The 18,025-nt window shown below is 41.1% G+C and overlaps 1 protein-coding gene across 2 annotated transcripts in view; it reads left to right on the top strand.

Annotated features, from left to right (window-relative positions):
- Positions 1–5,959: 5,959 nt before the first annotated feature.
- Lamtor1 (Late endosomal/lysosomal adaptor, MAPK and MTOR activator 1) overlaps positions 5,960–18,025 on the top strand; it is a 106,858-nt gene continuing 94,792 nt past the window's right edge. The window contains exon 1 of one of the 2 annotated variants that reach the window (XM_071672909.1): positions 5,960–6,134. In XM_071672909.1, the coding sequence (XP_071529010.1) occupies positions 6,093–6,134 (42 nt within the window). In that variant the 5' untranslated portion in view covers positions 5,960–6,092. The remainder of the gene's footprint in view (positions 6,135–18,025) is intronic. The other variant, XM_071672908.1, reaches the window with a different exon arrangement.

Genomic DNA, 18,025 nt, shown 5'->3' with positions numbered 1-18,025 from the left:
TTTCGTCTCTTTCCTTGCGCTACCTCGCTAACGCGGGAGACAGCGACAAAGCAAAATAAAAAAAATGAATATATATATATATATATATATATATATATATATATATATATATATATATATATATATATATATTTATTTATTTTTTTTCCTTTCAAACTATTCGCCGTTTCCCGCGTTCGCGAGGTAGCATTAAGAACAGAGGACTGGGCCTCTGAGGGAATATTCTCACCTGGCCCCCTTCACTGTTCCTTCTTTTGGAAAATTGAATAAAAAAAAAAAAAAGAGAGGGGAGGATTTCCAGCCCCCCGATCCCTCCCCTTTTAGTCGCCTTCTACGATACGCAGGGAATACGTGGGAAGTATTCTTTCTCCCCTATCCCCAGGGATAATATATATATATATATATATATATATATATATATATATATATATATATATATATATATATATATATATATATATATATATATATTTTTTTGTCGCTGTCTCCCGCGTTTGCGAGGTAGCGCAAGGAAACAGACGAAAGAAATGGCCCAACCCACCCCCATACACATGTATATACATACGTCCACACACGCAAATATACATACCTACACAGCTTTCCATGGTTTACCCCAGACGCTTCACATGCCTTGATTCAATCCACTGGCAGCACGTCAGCCCCGGTATACCACATCGCTCCAATTCACTCTATTCCTTGCCCTCCTTTCACCCTCCTGCATGTTCAGGCCCCGATCACACAAAATCTTTTTCACTCCATCTTTCCACCTCCAGTTTGGTCTCCCTCTTCTCCTCGTTCCCTCCACCTCCGACACATATATCCTCTTGGTCAATCTTTCCTCACTCATTCTCTCCATGTGCCCAAACCATTTCAAAACACCCTCTTCTGCTCTCTCAACCACGCTCTTTTTATTTCCACACATCTCTCTTACCCTTACGTTACTTACTCGATCAAACCACCTCACACCACACATTGTCCTCAAACATCCCATTTCCAGCACATCCATCCTCCTGCGCACAACTCTATCCATAGCCCACGCCTCGCAACCATACAACATTGTTGGAACCACTATTCCTTCAAACATACCCATTTTTGCTCTCCGAGATAATGTTCTCGACTTCCACACACACACACACACTAATCACAGTGAATGTGTTGGTGTATGTAGGAAGAAGAACTAAGACTTGCTTTTTACGTTGAATTCTCCATTCACGTACGAGCGTCCACATCAAGTCCGGGTCTTAATTGAAATACAGAGAGAATTATGAAATGGTAAGAGAAAAGACAAGTGATGATATTTCTGAATTTTGGAGGAAGTGAAAAACCTGTCCTTGAGAATATGCCAGATCATAGTTATTGGGAAAACATCAGAGGGAAGAGAGTTCCAAAGCTTCGACGTGTAGGGAAAGAAACAGTTATCAACCCTTCATTCCCTTGAATTACCATCGGCCACACAATAATCAGTGCGACGAAGCCGCTTGTCGAGTATTGGTTGGTCTAGCTAGTGGTGGGGGTACACAAGCAGCCAGGTATCGGGAGCAAAAACCAAAGTAATACCTATAGAAGAGGGAAAGTGAACCAACATTGCGGCGTAGGGCAAGCGGGTCAAGTCTGGAAGTTAGCCTTGAACAGCTTATAAGTCGGAACGCTTTCGACTCAGCTCTGTTAAGTAAGGATGCAGAGCTAGAACCACCCCAAATGTGAGAGCAGTACTCCACACAAGGACGAATCAGTCTTGTATGAACGGAGCAACTGTCCAGAAGAAAAGGTTTCGACATCTAAACAGGACACCTAGTTTCTTAGGGGCAGATTTACCTATTCCTGTAGTGTGGGCTTTAAAGGAAGAGTGGATGTTACAGTAATACCAAGTATGTTCAATGAGTCAAGAGGTAGAATCACAGAACAGTCAAAGGAGAAACGAGAGTTGTGAGAAGTTTTCGATAGAAATGTTTTGAAATTGGGTCTTGGAGGCATTGAACTTAAGTAGATTTTGTGTCCCCCACTGAGATATCCCGTCCAAGTCTGAGTTTGAGGAAGTTGTGTCAAGACGAGATGAAGATCGAGTGAGAGAAGAAGGAGCAGTGTTGAAGGCTGTGGATGAATGCACTGTTGAGTCGTCAGCGTACGAGTGCATTGGATTATTTGTGAGAAATTTGTTGAAAAAAAATGAGAAACAGTGTAGGGGACAGGACAGAACCTTGAGGGACACCGCTGGTGATGAAAAAAGGAGGGGAGGGGGAGGTTGATCCATCAACAACCACAGGGATATATCGGCCGGAGAGGAAGCTAGATATGAAGGAAGCCGAAAGAGGGAAGCTTAGAGATGAAACCCCGACACCACAACAAGTCAAAAGCTTTGAATATGTCAAAGGCAACAACACATGACTCCCCAAAATCTTTCAGGGATGATGACCAGACATCAGTAAGATAGGAAAGAATATCACCAGTGGATCTCAGAGTAGACTGATTTTCGATGTGTTTAAGGATAAGGGAGTGGAGGACGGATTCAAAGACTTTGGAAGTGGTAGATGTCAGAGCAACAGGACGATAGTTAGAGGGTTTAGAACAGCCACCCTTCATAGGGATGGGATGTACCAACACATGCCTCCAAGGAGAAGGAAAAGTTTTGGTTTTAAACAAAAACGAAACAGACGAGCAAGCACAGGTGCAAGTTCAGAGGCACAGTCTTTCATTACATGAGGATGGATGCCATCAGGACCATAAGCCTTGCTTGTGTCCAGTTAGAGAACGCGCTTTTTGGACAGTCCGAAAAGAGATTACGGGGAGGGTCAAGGGAATAGTAATAGAAGCATCATGGGGTGAAGAAATATTAGAGTCATCCACGGTGGAGTTAGAGGAGAAATGGGAACCAGAGAGAGTTGCTTTGTCTGAGAGAGACAGCTATAGTACCGTAAGAAGGGAAAAATGAAGGAAAGGTAGAGCGACAGAAGTTGTTAGAGATGCTCTTAGCCAAAGACAAGAAAGACCTATCAGTGGATGACGAGGAGAGGTTATCGCACCTCCTTTGAATAAAGGAACGCTTCGCCTCACGGATAACATGCATACAGCAATATACGGGCAGCGATAAATAGTTAATGGGAGCCAGAGGAAGGAGAGTTTTTTCAAGTTCGATTTTCCTTATTCCTTGCGTGAATGGAGAAAGAGGGGATAAATGCTTTCATTCCTGCAACAATAACCTATGGTATGCGTTTGGCGGAGACAGAAGCGTCACCACATAAGAGACGGTAATTTACCCAAGGAAAGCCAGTAAAGAAGTTATGTAAGTTATCCAGTCAGCTTTGTTGATGTGCCAGTATTTACGTTTAGAAGGCGCTGCTGAAGGAGAAGGTGTCGTTAAAATAGACACATCTATAGGAGTGTGATCAGATGAACCAACTGTGGACGAGAATGTGTAGTTACTGGTTAATCCCGTTTATAGAGAGAGTACGGCAAGAAGCCTTGACACTGAAGGTGTAAGAAAGTTCAGGAACAGTTCAAACTTCCTGCAACAACGAGTCACTACAAGGTTCAGGTAGGTCAAAGTGATCTTATGGCGAAAAATGCCTCTTGTTTTCTTATCTTTTAGTGCCATGACTGGAAGACACTGCCAAACGTTGATTATGGTCATGTTAAGTTTGCTTATCAGTAGGTAAAAATAGTTTGTAAGTAGAAGTACGGCTAGTAACCATGACACAATGAGCCAGCACTGCTGTGACTCATGTTCCTCTCCCTTGCAAAGTTCAACGTCTTTCTTTACTGTTACATATACATGCAGGTTGTTAGAATTCAATCCACAAAGACGCTCACTGTGCATTACATTCAGCTATGAGCAACACATTACCTATAGTACTCTAGTCCGTAAATTTCCTGACTTATTTCTACAACACGAACGCAGGCACATCCAGACTCTGCCTCCCCAGCGTTGACTTGGAATGGTGCCATTAGTTGAGACAGGTTGGACGATTCCCAGGACCCCTTGACTGACCTCAAGCAACTGGGACCCTAATCACTTGAAATAACGATGCTTCTGCACCTGCTTCTTCTTCATCATGTTCGTAGCATTCCACATATCCAGCCTCTCCTCTGGTGTACACCATCTGTCTTTTTCCTCTCCCGATTTTTTCGGAAACTCGACTCTCCCAAGCTGCCTCGCTCTTCATCAAATCTCTACCATTATTTCCACTTCAAGAATGGTGTTTGTCCTCAATGTAGGAAAAAGAAAAAAATAACTTGCTCATCCAATAGATCTTGAATTTTCTGGCTATGAAGCTGTCTGGCTTAAATTTCTTTTCTCTCTATAACTTTGTTTTCATGTTTTGTATATTTCCCCCAAATTCATCCATGTACAACTCTTTAACTATTTTACCTTCAAACGTGAAGCGTTGCTCTCTTCTCATCCACCATTCGTAATCCTCTACGCAGAAAATTTCGATATAAACCACAAAAATGTCTCAGTTTTACTCTGAATGATCCCAGTGGAGTTACGAACCCATTTCATCTCTCTCCTTAATGATCTGGAACAAATAATTAAATATCCAACACGAGTTTCTATGACATGAACTCCCAAATCAGTGTACTATTTTTTTCTGACCTCTCTCACTAAACATGCACCATTTTTTGTACCCTTAGGGTCTTATGATCACATTCTTAACCTATTGCATCCAACTGAGCATGAGTATTCTCTGTTCCCGTGTTTGAGATTGTAAGTCTGCCTCTTCGGAGGGGAGAGGGAGGGGGTCAGTGGTCTGTCTTGCACGGCATTTATACTGAGGCTTCGTAAAGGTGCCGCTTTGCAGACTGGGATGTATTGTGCCGTGCTGACAACATAACAGAGAGTATCTTCGCTGGAATGACATTCAGTATCCCCTCATCTGCTAAATATCTTTGCTACCAATTATCGTTATGTCAGGGCCAGAGGGTATCTGGAAGTGAAACTCTTCCCCTTTCCTGAATCTCATTCTGACACCTTTGCTCAGAATCATTGCAAAACCGTTCTGTGTGGTGTCCAGCATTCCTTCCATACAAGAAAGTGTGCTCATATGACCTCATCTTCACCTGATAACCCTTTCCGTCCTTCTAGGCTAAGTTCAGTGACGGATCAGACAGATGGCTAATGGAGCTGCTATGCTAGGGCCACTTAAGAGCACAGACTCATCAAGACATATAGGCCAACATGATAACATGGGACCACCAATGAGCATGTAGGCCCAACAACCAACACTGATTATTCCTCAAAGAACATGGGTCACTCACACAGTATAGTAATTCAATCACTTTTGGTTCATATATGGTAATATGATCATCCCGTCTATGAAACAAATTAATCATGCATGCTGACAATTATTTGTTCACCTCCGTTACAAGCTAAATTCACTACAACTTTTAAGTGGCTCAATGTGTTGCCTTCTGGCACATAAATGCTAAAACTGCTTCCATCAGGATTATCTTAATTATAATTTGATTCAGAAAATATTCTTTGTTGAATATACTGACCTGTGTTTTCATACTCGAGATCAGAAATGTTATACGTAGCGCAATGAACATGGTTAAACGTAATTGTAGACCCATTTATATTAATCGGTCCTTCCACTCGCTAGATCAGATTAGATTTGGTCAGGTTAGGCTTGGGTCTAACATAGCTTAAAAAAAAACGTCGGGGGTGAATCTTCAGTCGATCTGAAATTAGCGTTACTTATAACTGGATATGAAGTAAAATAAGCGATTTCATGTAGGAATACGGAAGTGTTTGTGGGCGTCATATTAGGTACTTAATATTTCTCATAACAGATTTTGAAGCGGCCCTTTATCAATCGATTTTTTTTTTAAATCAGAGATACTTAGATTATGTATGTTTGTTATAGTTGCAACTTACGACATAGAAACTGGTTCTTAGTAAATAATTATAGTTTAGTTCCCTTGTGTTACGATCAACGTCCTCTGATTGGCTGAGTGTAGCTTTACTATGATTGGTGGAGCGAGAGCGTATCTGCCCTGTGATTGGTAGAACTCATCTGGGCTTTCTGTTGTTGTTCTCTCCGTCTGCAGGTCATATGACTCAACATCGTTAAAACGGAACGTAATCTTTATTCTCAATGGGATGTTGCTGCAGTACCGAGCAGGAGAGTCTTTCTCAGGTACTGTGTCAGCTAGTTATTGTCGTCACTTCGTATCTTTAACTTAGTGGCTGAATATATGGGGTTGTGATCTGTGCCAGCCCTCCATAATAACACGCCCCCCATTTAGCTGTTGTAGTCAGAGTAATCTTACCCAACCATGTATTATTGGAGAACCTCAGAGTTGAATTAATTCTTACATGATGGTAGGTGTTACTGTTTGTTTAAAACTCTCTGACGCTTCTCTGTGGTGTTTGTAATATGTAGGTGTTCAAGTTAAAGCTTGTCATTGGGGTCTCCCTAAACAATGAATACCATCCCAGTCTACACAATGAATGTTATACTGAAACTCTACTCCCATTATTAAAAAAAGTTTATGTTGGGAGATTTAACTTTTTCAATAGCCCCTCTGTAATTCCTGTTATTCCTTACCCACCGTTGTGCACGGGAATGGCAAAATCCCATCAGCCGAATTAGTTGAATTGTTTCAAAATGTAACAATGTATGCCATCCAGATTGCGCAAGCTCTGTCCATAAGCTGTTTAAACTCACAGATACGTAGATATCCTCATCTGACTGTAGGCTTCCTGTAGAGTCCTCTTCTGACAGCTCCTCATCTAAACTTAGATTTTTTAGGTCATGTCAGGTCGTTTGTATTTTCTTCTTGTAGTTATATTTGTGTGCTTGTCTTTCCCAGAAACGATATAGTCTTGCTTCAAAGAAATGTATTGATGGTGCTGATATTACTTTCTCTGTTAGGCTGTTCCATGTTGCTACTGTTCTTTGTGTAAACGAATATTTCCTAATATCTAATCTTGGTCTGGATTTATACAGTTTGAGCTTGTGGCCGCCTGCACGTGGTGGAGTCATCTCAAGGTTGTATAAAACTGTACACATTTTAATCATATTTTCTGGTTAGTATCTTGTACATCTCGACCATGTTGTGTCTAGATCGTCTGTATGCCAATATTAGAAGTTTTAATTTCTTGAGTCATTCTTCATATGAAAGTGTTGATAGCCCCGGTACATGTCTGGTTGCTCTTCTCTGGATATTTTCTGGACTCCATACTTGGTTGACATACTCAAGATAAGGTCTCACCAGTGCTGTGTATAGTAGTTTGAAGGTTTTTAATCCATGTATTCCATTGGTTTTGGTAGTACACCCATAATTGAGTTTGCCTTGTTGATCTTATCTTACATGTGTTTTTCAAATGACAGTTTGGTGTTGATTGTCACTCCAATATCTTTCTCTAATTTTACAACTCCATGGGTGGTAGACTTTCCTTCAGATTGTATGCTGTTCATTCTAATTTTGATTTCCCTGTTCTCATAACTTTACTTTCTCTGGGTGGAATCATAGAAGCCATTTTTTGAGCCATTCGTATAATGCATGTATATCTTTCTGTAAGTTCTCACAATCAGTTTACTGAAATATAAGAAATGAAAAGATTTGTAGTCGTCAAATTTAGAAAAATTAGTTTGTGTTGTTGTTCTCACAAGATCAGTCTCCTAGACATAGATAAACTTCTTAAAATAATGATATAATAAAGTTCAAAAATGATTTTTCTAATGAAATGAAAGAACATTGTAGAAGAATATTAGAGTAACCAAGAAACAAACAATGTAGGTCCTAACGAGAGAGATATAAGAAAAACTTGTGATGGGAGCATATTGGTAAAACAGTGATAAGCATAAAAAACTTGTTGACTTGTCTCCTTAGGTGGTGATGCCACCTCATATATGTATTGTTTTGGAGCACTTGCTTTTTATATTGGAATAAAGTCATTGTTGTTCTATACATGTCACTTTTCCTTCTGAAGATATTTATGTAGTTTCTTGATCTCTGACCACCTTTATTATTACCATAATCATAATCTGACCATTATCTTGTGGAGGCGAAGGTGAAGAAATGTAGAGGTTTTCAGAAAAGAAGAGATAATGTTGGGGTGAAGAGAGTGGTGAGAGTAAGTGAGCTTGGAAAGGAGACTTGTGTGAGGAAGTACCAGGAGAGATTGAGTGCAGAAAGAAAAAGGTGAGAGCAAACGATGTAAGGGGAGTGGGGGAGGAATGGGATGTATTTAGGGAAGCAGTGTTGGCTTGCGCAAAAGATGCCTGTGGTATGAAAAAGGTGGGAGGTGGGCAGATTAGAAGGGGACGTGAGTGGTGGGATGAAGAAGTAAAATTGTTAGTGAAATAGAAGAGAGAGGCATTTGGACGATTTTTGCAAGGAAATAGTGCAAATGACTTGGAGATGTATAAAAGAAAGAGACAAGAGGTCAAGAGAAAGGTGCTAGAGGTGAAAAAGAGGGCAGATGAGAGTTGGGGTGAGAGAGTATCATCAAATTATAGGGAAAATAAAAAAATGCTTTGGAAGGAGGTAAATAAAGTGCGTAAGACGAGAACAAATGGGAACATCAGTGAAGGGGGCAAATGAGGAGGTAAAAACAAGTAGTAGTAAAGTGAGTGGGAGATGGAGTGAGTGTTTTGAAGGTTTGTTGAATGTATTAAATGATAGAGTGGCAGATATAGGGTGTTTTGGTCGAGGTGGTGTGCGAAGTGAAAGGGTCTGGGAGAATTATTTATTAAACAGAGAAGAGGCAGTGAAAGCTTTGCAGAAGATGAAAGCCGGCAAGGCGGCAGGTTTGGATGGTATTGCTCTGGAATTTATTAAAAATGGGGGTGACTGTGTTGTTGACTGGTTGGTGAGGATAATCAGTGTATGTATGGTTCATTGTGAAGTGCCTGAGGATTGGCATTATGCATGTATAGTGCCATTGTACAAAGGCAAAGGGGATAAAGGTGAGTGTTCAAACTACAGAGGTATAAGTTTTTTGAGTATTCCTAGGAAATTATATGGGAAGGTAATGATCGAGAGGGTGAAGGCATGTACAGAGCACCAGATTGGGGAGGAGCAGTGTGGTTTCAGAAGTGGTAGAGGACATGTGGATCAGGTGTTTGCTTTGAAGAATATATGTGAGAAATACTTAGAAAAGCAGATGGATTTGTATGTAGCATTTATGGACCTGGAGAAGGCATATGATAGAGTTGATAGAGATCCTCTGTATAAGGTATTTAGAGTATATGGTGTGGGAGGTAAGTTGCTAGAGGCAGTGAAAAGTTTTTATCGAGGATGTAAGGCATATGTACAAGTAGGAATAGAGGAAAGCGAGTGGCTCCCAGTGAATGTTGGTTTGAGGCAGTGGTGTGTAATGTCTCCATGGTTGTTTAATTTGTTTATGGATGGGGTTGTTAGGGTGTGTGAGAAAACTGCTGAAGCTGGTGACTGAGTTCGGTAAAGTGTAGGAAAGAAGAATGCTGAGAGTAAATGTGAATAAGAGCGAGGTTATTAGGCTCAGGAGGGTTGAGGGACAAGTAAATTGGGAGGTAACTTTGAATGGAGAAAACCTGGAGGAAGTGAAGTGTTTTAGGTATCTGGGAGTGGATTTGGCAGCGGATGGAATGATGGAAGCAGAAGTGAGTCACAAGGTGGGGGAGGGGGCAAAGTTTCTGGGAGTGTTGAAGAATGTGTGGAAGGCGAGAACGTTACCTTGAAGAGTAAAAATGGGTATGTTTGAAGGACTAGTGGTTCCAACAATGTTATATGGTTGTAGGGCATGGGTGATAGATAGGGTTGTGTGGAGGAGGGTGGATGTGTTGGAAGTGAGATGTTTGAGGATAATATGTTGTGTGAGGTGGTTTGATCGAGTAAGTAATGAAAGGGTAAGAGAGATGTGTGGTAAGAAAAAGAGTGCAGTGAGAGAGCAGAAGAGGGTGTATTGAAATGGTTTGGTCACATGGAGAGAATGAGTGAGGAAAGATTGACAAAGAGGATAAATGTGTCAAAGGTGGAGGGAACAAGAAGTGGAAGACCAAATTGGAGGTGGAAAGATGAAGTGAAAGAGATTTTGAGCGATTGGGGCTTAAACATACAGGAGGGTGAAAGGTGTGCAAGAAATAGAGTGAATTGTGGTATACCGGGGTCGACTTGCTGTCAATGGGTTGAATCAGGGTATGTGAAGCGTCTGGAGTAAACCATGGAAAGTTCTGTGGGGCCTGGATGTGGAAAGAGAGGTGTGGTTTTGGTGCATTAGACATGACAGCTAGAGACTGAGTGTGAACAAATGTGGCCTTTGTTGTCGTTTCCTGGTGCTATCTTGTGTGCATGCGGGAGAAGGGGGTTGTCATTTTATGTGTGGCGGGATGGCAGCAGGAATGGATGAAGGCAGCACGTATGAATATGTACATGTGTATATATGTATATGTCTGTGTATGTACATTTATGTATACGTTGAAATGTATAGGTATGTATATGCATGTGTGTGTGTGGGCGTTTATGTATATACATGTGTATATGGGTGTGTTTAGCCATTCTTTCGTCTGTTTCCTTGTGCTACCTCGCTAACGTGGGAGACATCATCAAAGTATAATAGAATTAGAAAATGAAATAATCATAGTTAAGTGATGATGCAATGACTGATGTCTTTTTGTTATTTTATTTTATTTCATTGCTCATATAAAAACACACACAGCTATGTTTATTTGCAGGAAGGGAAATTGTAGAGAAAGCTAGAGACACAGAGATTGATTAACCAAAACTGATGAACTTATATGTGATGTTATTGGCATCTAGATAAGAAAGATTAGGTAACCAGGAGCAAGACATAAATCTTTGATTATTTTTGGACTAGAGGGGGAACACTGAATGAAATGGGAAGTAGAAGGAAAGAAGAAATACTCATTAAAGGGTTACTAAGGCATTGGCATTGCCATATGCAGTTTCACTGATAAAGGAAAGAAGAATTGGTGGTTATTCTCGTGGTTGAGAGAGCAGAAGAGGATGTTTTGAAATGGTTTGGGCACATGGAGAGAATGAGTGAGGAAAGGTTGACCAAGAGGATATATGTGTCGGAGGTGGAGGGAACGAGAAGTGGGAGACCAAATTGGAGGTGGAAAGATGGAGTGAAAAAGATTTTGAGTGATTGGGGCCTGAACATGCAGGAGGATGAAAGGCGGGCAAGGAATAGAGTGAATTGGATCGATGTGGTATACCGGGGTTGATGTGCTGTCAGTGGATTGAATCAGGGCATATGAAGCATCTGGGGTAAACCATGGAAAGTTCTGTGGGGCCTGGATGCGGAAAGTGAGCTGTGGTTTCGGGCGTTATTGCATGACAGGTAGAGACTGAGTGTGAACGAATGGGGCCTTTGTGTCTTTTCCTAGCGCTACCTCCCACACATGAGGGGGGAGGGGGATGTTATTCCATGTGTGGCGAGGTGGCGATGGGAATGAATAAAGGCAGACAGTGTGAATTGTGTGCATGTGTACATATGTAGGTGTCTGTGTGTGTATATATATGTGTACATTGAGATGTATGGGTATGTATATTTGCGTGTGTGGACGTGTATGTATATACATGTGTGTGGGGGTGGGTTGGGCCATTTCTTTCGTCTGCTTCCTTGCGCTACCTCGCAAACGCGGGAGACAGCGACAAAGCAAAATAAATGAATAAATAAGTACTTGAAACATAATGGGATGACCTATTCTGGTTTTGTTTGATTTAGAATCGTGTAGTCAGGAGATACTAAGGCAATATAAGAAACTCACAAACAAGGTAGTATTCAGTAGTGTATTCATAAAACATGATAAACCAAGGAGAGGAAGAGGGGAAAACAAAGAATATAGACAGAAGGCAAAAACTGTAAGATGCTAAATGAGGCAACAGGAAGATCACCTCTACCAGTGCTGCAGAGAGGTCAGGAATGTTTTTCATTGCAATGGTAATAGCAATGGTAATAGCAGACTGAAAGTATTGTCAACAAATGTTGATGGTAAAGTGTTGTAATTCAAGGGTCATTTTTGGGAAAATGCACGATATTTTTTTTTGAGTTATGGGAACAAAGCTTATGAAAAAGATGAGCTCACTTCTGTCAGAGGGGTACATGATAGTAAGGAAGGGGAAAGAAGGTAAAGGAGGAGGAGGAGGTCGGCTGTTTTAATAAGAGATTAACAAAAGTTTCAGGAAACGGTAGTAGATGGCCCATTCAGACAATACATAATAGGATAGGATGTTGTTGGAAGGAAATGCATGATTGTGTTGATGTATAATCTCCAAAGAATTATTATGAACCAGAACAAATATACAGTGACAACAGTGAGGGAACAATGAGGATGGTACTTGAAGCAATGAATCATGCACTTCTTGGAGAAGGTAAAAGTGTTTATAATAAGGGATCTCAATTAGAAGGAGATAGATTGGTGGGATTTGGATTCCCATGGTGATAGGTAATCATGGGGACACAAGTATGTACTGGAAAATTTCATATACTAGCATGCCACTGAGCACCCAAGGTTGAGAGGGAATAATTCACTCTTCTAGATTTTATCCTTATATAGTTTAGTATGGATATTGAAAATATCATTTATCATACAACACTTGGAAGAAGTGATAATGTAATGCTTTAGTTTGATTGTGTGGTAAATGAGGAAATTAGAAAATTAGAGACAGGACAGGACTTGAGGAGGAGATATAATTCTTGAAATGACACAGAATGTAATAACTTTTATAATAACATAGATTAGGACATGGAGTTTGTTTGCCAGGAATCAGGGTATTTTGTTGAAAGCTTATATGAAATTTACAATACAGGTGTGAGAGCATGCATACCTCAAGCCATAAATACAGAAATAAGGAAGAATGGTTTAAATTAAGATGTTAAAAATGAGAGAACTCAGAGATGTGTGTGACGCTTTAGCCAGCCAGCTTATGAAAGGTATAAAAGAGCAAGGAATGAGAATAACAGGATAAGAAAAGGGAACAAATTTTTTGAAAAGAATGTTGTGGATAAGGCAGGTGAAAATCCAAAATTTTTCCTGAATTTGTCTGAAATAGATATTATTTAAAGGGCAGCTCATCACTGATGACAATGGATTCAGAGGGAAAAAAAGTTGTGGATGATTTAAGGATATGTGAGGAACTGAATAACAATTTCAAAGGTGTCCTTAGAGTGGAAGACACTATAACCCCATTACTAGTGAGATTGGATGGGGAGTAGGCTTTAGAAAATGTTGAGATATCTAACATAGACATAAAGATAGTACTAAATAGTCTTGATCCATTCACAGTTCATGGTCCTTTTTCAGCCCATAAATCTACAAGCTCTTCACCATTTCCATTTACAACACTGAACACCCCATGTATACCAATTATTCCCTCAACTGCCACATTACTCACCTTTGCATTCAAATCACCCATCACTATAACCTAGTCTTGTGCATCAAAACCACTAACACACTCATTCAGCTGCTCCCAAAACACTTGCCTCTCCTGGGAGCTTTGAAGAATGTGTGGAAGTCGAGAATATTATCTCCGAAAACAAAAATGACTATGTTTGAAGGAATAGTGGTTCCAACAATGTTGTATGGTTGCAAGGCGTGGCCTATGAATAGAGCTGTGCGCAGGAGGGTGGATGTGCTGGAAATGAGATGTTTGAGGACAATGTGTGGTGTGAGGTGGTTTGATCGAGTAAGTAATGTAAGGGTAAGAGAGATGTGTGGAAATAAAAAGAGCGTGGTTGAGAGAGCAGAAGAGGGTGTTTTGAAATGGTTTGGGCACATGGAGAGAATGAGTGAGGAAAGATTGACCAAGAGGAAATATGTGTCGGAGGTGGAGTGAACGAGGAGAAGTGGGAGACCAAATTGGAGGTGGAAAGATGGAGTGAAAAAGATTTTGAGTGATCAGGGCCTGAACATGCAGGAGGGTGAAAGGCGGGCAAGGAATAGAGTGAATTGGATCGATGTGGTATACCGAGGTTGACGTGCTGTCAATGGATTGAATCAGGGCATGTGAAGTATCTTGGGTAAAACATGGGAAGTTGTGTGGGGCCTGGATGTGGAAAGGGAGCTGTGGTTTCGGGCATTATTGCATGACAGGTAGAGACTGACTGTGAACGAATGGGGCCTTTGTTGTCTTTTCCTAGCGCTACCTCGCACACATGAGGAGGGAGGGGGATGTTATTCCATGTGTGGCGAGGTGGCAATGGGAATGAATAAAGGCAGACAGTGTGAATTGTGTGCATGGGTATATATGTATGTGTCTGTGTGTGTATATATATATGTGTGCATTGAGATGTATGGTATGTATATTTGCGTGTGTGGACGTGTATGTATGTACATGTGTAGGGGGGGTGGGTTGGGCCATTTCTTTTGTCTGTTTCCTTGTGCTACCTTGCAAACGCGGGAGACAGTGACGAACCAAAATAATAATGATAATGATATATATATGTATATCCCTGGTGATTGGGGAGAAAGAATACTTCCCACACATTCCCCGCGTGTCGTAGAAAGTGAATAAAGGTATGGGAGCTGGGTGCTAGAAACTGTGGCTACCTTGTATTTTAACGTTCTAAGAGGGGACAGAAAAAGGAGTCATGCGCAGAGTGCTCACCCTCCTCAAAGCCTAAGATTGGGGTGTCTAATTGTGTGTGGATGTAACCAATGAGAAAAATTAGAGATAGGTAGTATGTTTGAGGAAAGGAACCTGGATGTTTTGGCTCTGAGTGAAATGAAGCTCAAGGGTAAAGGGGAAGAGTGGTTTGGGAATGCCTTTAGAGTAAAGTCAGGGTTTGGTGAGAGGACTAGAGCAAAGGAAGGACTAGCAGTACTCCTGAAGCAGGAGTTGTGGGAGTATGTGATAGAGTGTAAGAAAGTAAACTCTAAACTGATATGGGTAAAACAGAAAGTAGATGAAGAGAGATAGGTGATTCGGGGTAAAACTGAAAGTGGATGGAGAGAGATGGGTGATTATTGGTGCCTATGCACCTGGTCACCACAAGAAAGATCATGACAGGCATGTGTTTTGGAAGTATCTGGGTGGGTGTGTTTGTAGTTTTGATGCACGAGACTGGGTTATAGTGATGGGTGATTTGAATGCAAAGTTGAGTAATGTGGCAGTTGAGGGAATAATTGGTGTACATGGGGTGTTCAGTGTTGTAAATGGAAGTGGTAAAGAGCTTGTAGATTTATGTGCTGAAAAAGGACTGGTGATAAGGAATACCTGGTTTAAAAAGAGAGATATACATAAGTATGCATATGTAAGCAGGAGAGATGGCCAGAGAGCGTTATTGGATTATGTGTTAATTGATAGGCGCGCGAAAGAGAGACTTTTTGATTGTTAATGTGCTGAGAGGTGCAACTGAAGGGATGTCTGATCATTATCTTGTGGAGGCGAAGGTGAAGATTTGTAGGGGTTTTCAAAAAAGAAGAGAGAATGTTAGGGTGAAGAGAGTGGTGAGAGTAAGTGAGCTTGGGAAGGAGACTTGTGTGAGGAAGTACCAGGAGAGACTGAGTACAGAATGGAAAAAGGTGAGAGCAAATGACGTAAGGGGAGTGGGGCAGGAATAGGATGTATTTAGTGAAGCATTGATGGCTTGCACAAAAGATGCTTGTGGCATAAGAAGCATGGGAGGTGCACAGATTAGAAAGGGTAGTGAGTGGTAGGATGAAGAAGTAAGATTATTAGTGAAAGAGAAGAGAGAGGCATTTGGACGATTTTTGCAGGGAAATAATGTAAATGAGTGGGAGATGTATAAAAGAAAGAGGCAAGAGGTCAAGAGAAAGGTGGAAGAGGTGAAAAAGAGGGCAAATGAGAGTTGGGGTGAGAGAGTATCATGAAATATTAGGGAGAATATAAAGATGTTTTGGAAATAGGTAAATAAAGTGCATAAGACAAAGGAACAAATGTGAACTTCATTGAAGGGGGCTTATGGGGAGGTGATAAGTAGTGTTGATGTGAGAAGGAGATGGAGTGAGTATTTTGAAGTTTTGTTGAATGTGTTTGATGATAGAGAGGCAGATATGTTTGATGATAGAGTGGCAGATATGGGGTGTTTTGGTCGAGGTGGTGTGTAAAGTGAGAGGGTTAGAGAGAATGATTTGGTATACAGAGGAGAGGTAATAAAAGCTTTGCAGAAGATGAAAGCCAGTAAGGCAGTGGGTTTGGATGGTATTGCAGTGGAATTTATTAAAAAAGGTGGTGACTGTATTGTTGACTTGATGGTAATTTTATTTAATGTATGTATGACTCATGTTGAGGTGCCTGAGGACTGGCGGAATGCTTGCATAGTGCCATTGTACAAAGGCAAAGGGGATAAAAGTGAGTGCTCAAATTACAGAGGTATAAGTTTGTTGAGTATTCCTTGGAAATTGTATTGCATGGTATTGATTGAGAGGGTGAAGGCATTTACAGAGCATCAAATTGGGGAAGAGCAGTGTGGTTTCAGAAGTGATAGAGGATGTGTGGATCAGGTATTTGTTTTGAAGAATATATGTGAGAAATACTTAGAAAAGCAAAGGGATTTGTATGTAGCATTTATGGATCTGGAGAAGGCATAAGATAGAGATGATAGAGATGCTCTGTGGAGGGTATTAAGAATATATGGTGTGGGAGGCAAGTTGTTAGAAGCAGTGAAAAGATTTTATCGAGGATGTAAGGCATGTGTACGTGTAGGAAAAGAGGAAAGTGATTGGTTCTCATTGAATGTTGGTTTGTGGCAGGGGTTTGTGATATCTCCATGGTTGTTTAATTTGTTTATGGATGGGGTTGTTAGGGAGGTGAATGCAAGAGTTTTGGAAAGGGGCAAGTAGGAAGTCTATTGTGGATGAGAGAGCTTGGGAAGTGATTCAGTTGTAGTTCCCTGATGATACACCGCTGGTGGCTGGTTCGTGTGAGAAATTGCAGAAGCTGGTGACTGAGTTTGGTAAAGTGTGTGAAGAAGAAAGCTGAGAGTAAATGTGAATAAGATTAAGGTTATTAGGTACAGTAGTGTTGAGGGACAAGTCAATTGGGAGGTAAGTTTGAATGGAGAAAAACTGGAGGAAGTAAAGTGTTTTGGATATCTGGGAGTGTATCTGGCAGCGGATGGAACCATGAAAGCGGAAGTGAATCAGAGGGATATGGAGGGGGCAAAAATTCTGGGAGCCTTGAAGAATGTTTGGAAGTCGAGAACATTATCTCGGAAAGCAAAAATGGGTATGTTTGAAGGAATAGTGGTTCCAACAATGTTGTATGGTTGTGAGGCGTGGGCTATGGATAGAGTTTTGTGCAGGAGGGTGGATATGCTGGAAATGAGATGTTTGAGGACAATATGTGGTGTGAGGTGGTTTGACCGAGTAAGTAATGTAAGGGTAAGAGAGAGGTGTAGAAATAAAAAGAGCGTGGTTGAGAGAGCAGAAGAGGGTGTTTTGAAATGGTTTGGTCACATGGAGAGAATGAGTGAGGAAAGATTGACCAAGAGAATATATGTGTCAGAGGTGGAGGGAACAAGGAGAAGTAGGAGACCGACTTGGAGGTGGAAAGATGGAGTGAAAAAGATTTTGAGTGATCAGGGCCTGAACATGCAGGAGGGTGAAAGGCGTGCAAGGAATAGAGTGAATTGGAACAATGTGGTATACCGGGGTCGATGTGCTGTCAATGGATTGAACCAGGGCGTGTGAAGCGTCTGGGGTAAACCATGGATAGTTCTGTGGGGCATGGATGTGGAAAGGGAGCTATGGTTTCGGTGCATTATTACATGACAGCTAGAGACTGAGTGTGTACGAATGGGGACTTAGTTGTCTTTTCCTAGCACTGCCTCGCACACATGAGGGGGGTGGGGGATGTTATTCCATGTGTGTCAAGGTGGTGATGGGAAGAAATAAAGGCAGACAGTATGAATTATGTACATGTGTATATATGTATATGTCTGTGTGTGTATATATATATGTACATTGAGATTTATAGGTATGTATATATGAATGTGTGGACGTGTATTTATATACATGTGTATGTGGGTGGGTTGGGCCATTCTTTTGTCTGTTTCCTTGCGCTACCTCGCTAACACGGGAGACAGCGACAAAGCAAAATAAAATAGGTACAG

Source organism: Panulirus ornatus, chromosome 18 (genome assembly GCF_036320965.1).
Source record: "Panulirus ornatus isolate Po-2019 chromosome 18, ASM3632096v1, whole genome shotgun sequence".
Classification (NCBI taxonomy): domain Eukaryota; kingdom Metazoa; phylum Arthropoda; class Malacostraca; order Decapoda; family Palinuridae; genus Panulirus; species Panulirus ornatus.
This window is presented reverse-complemented; position numbering and strand designations above follow the sequence as displayed.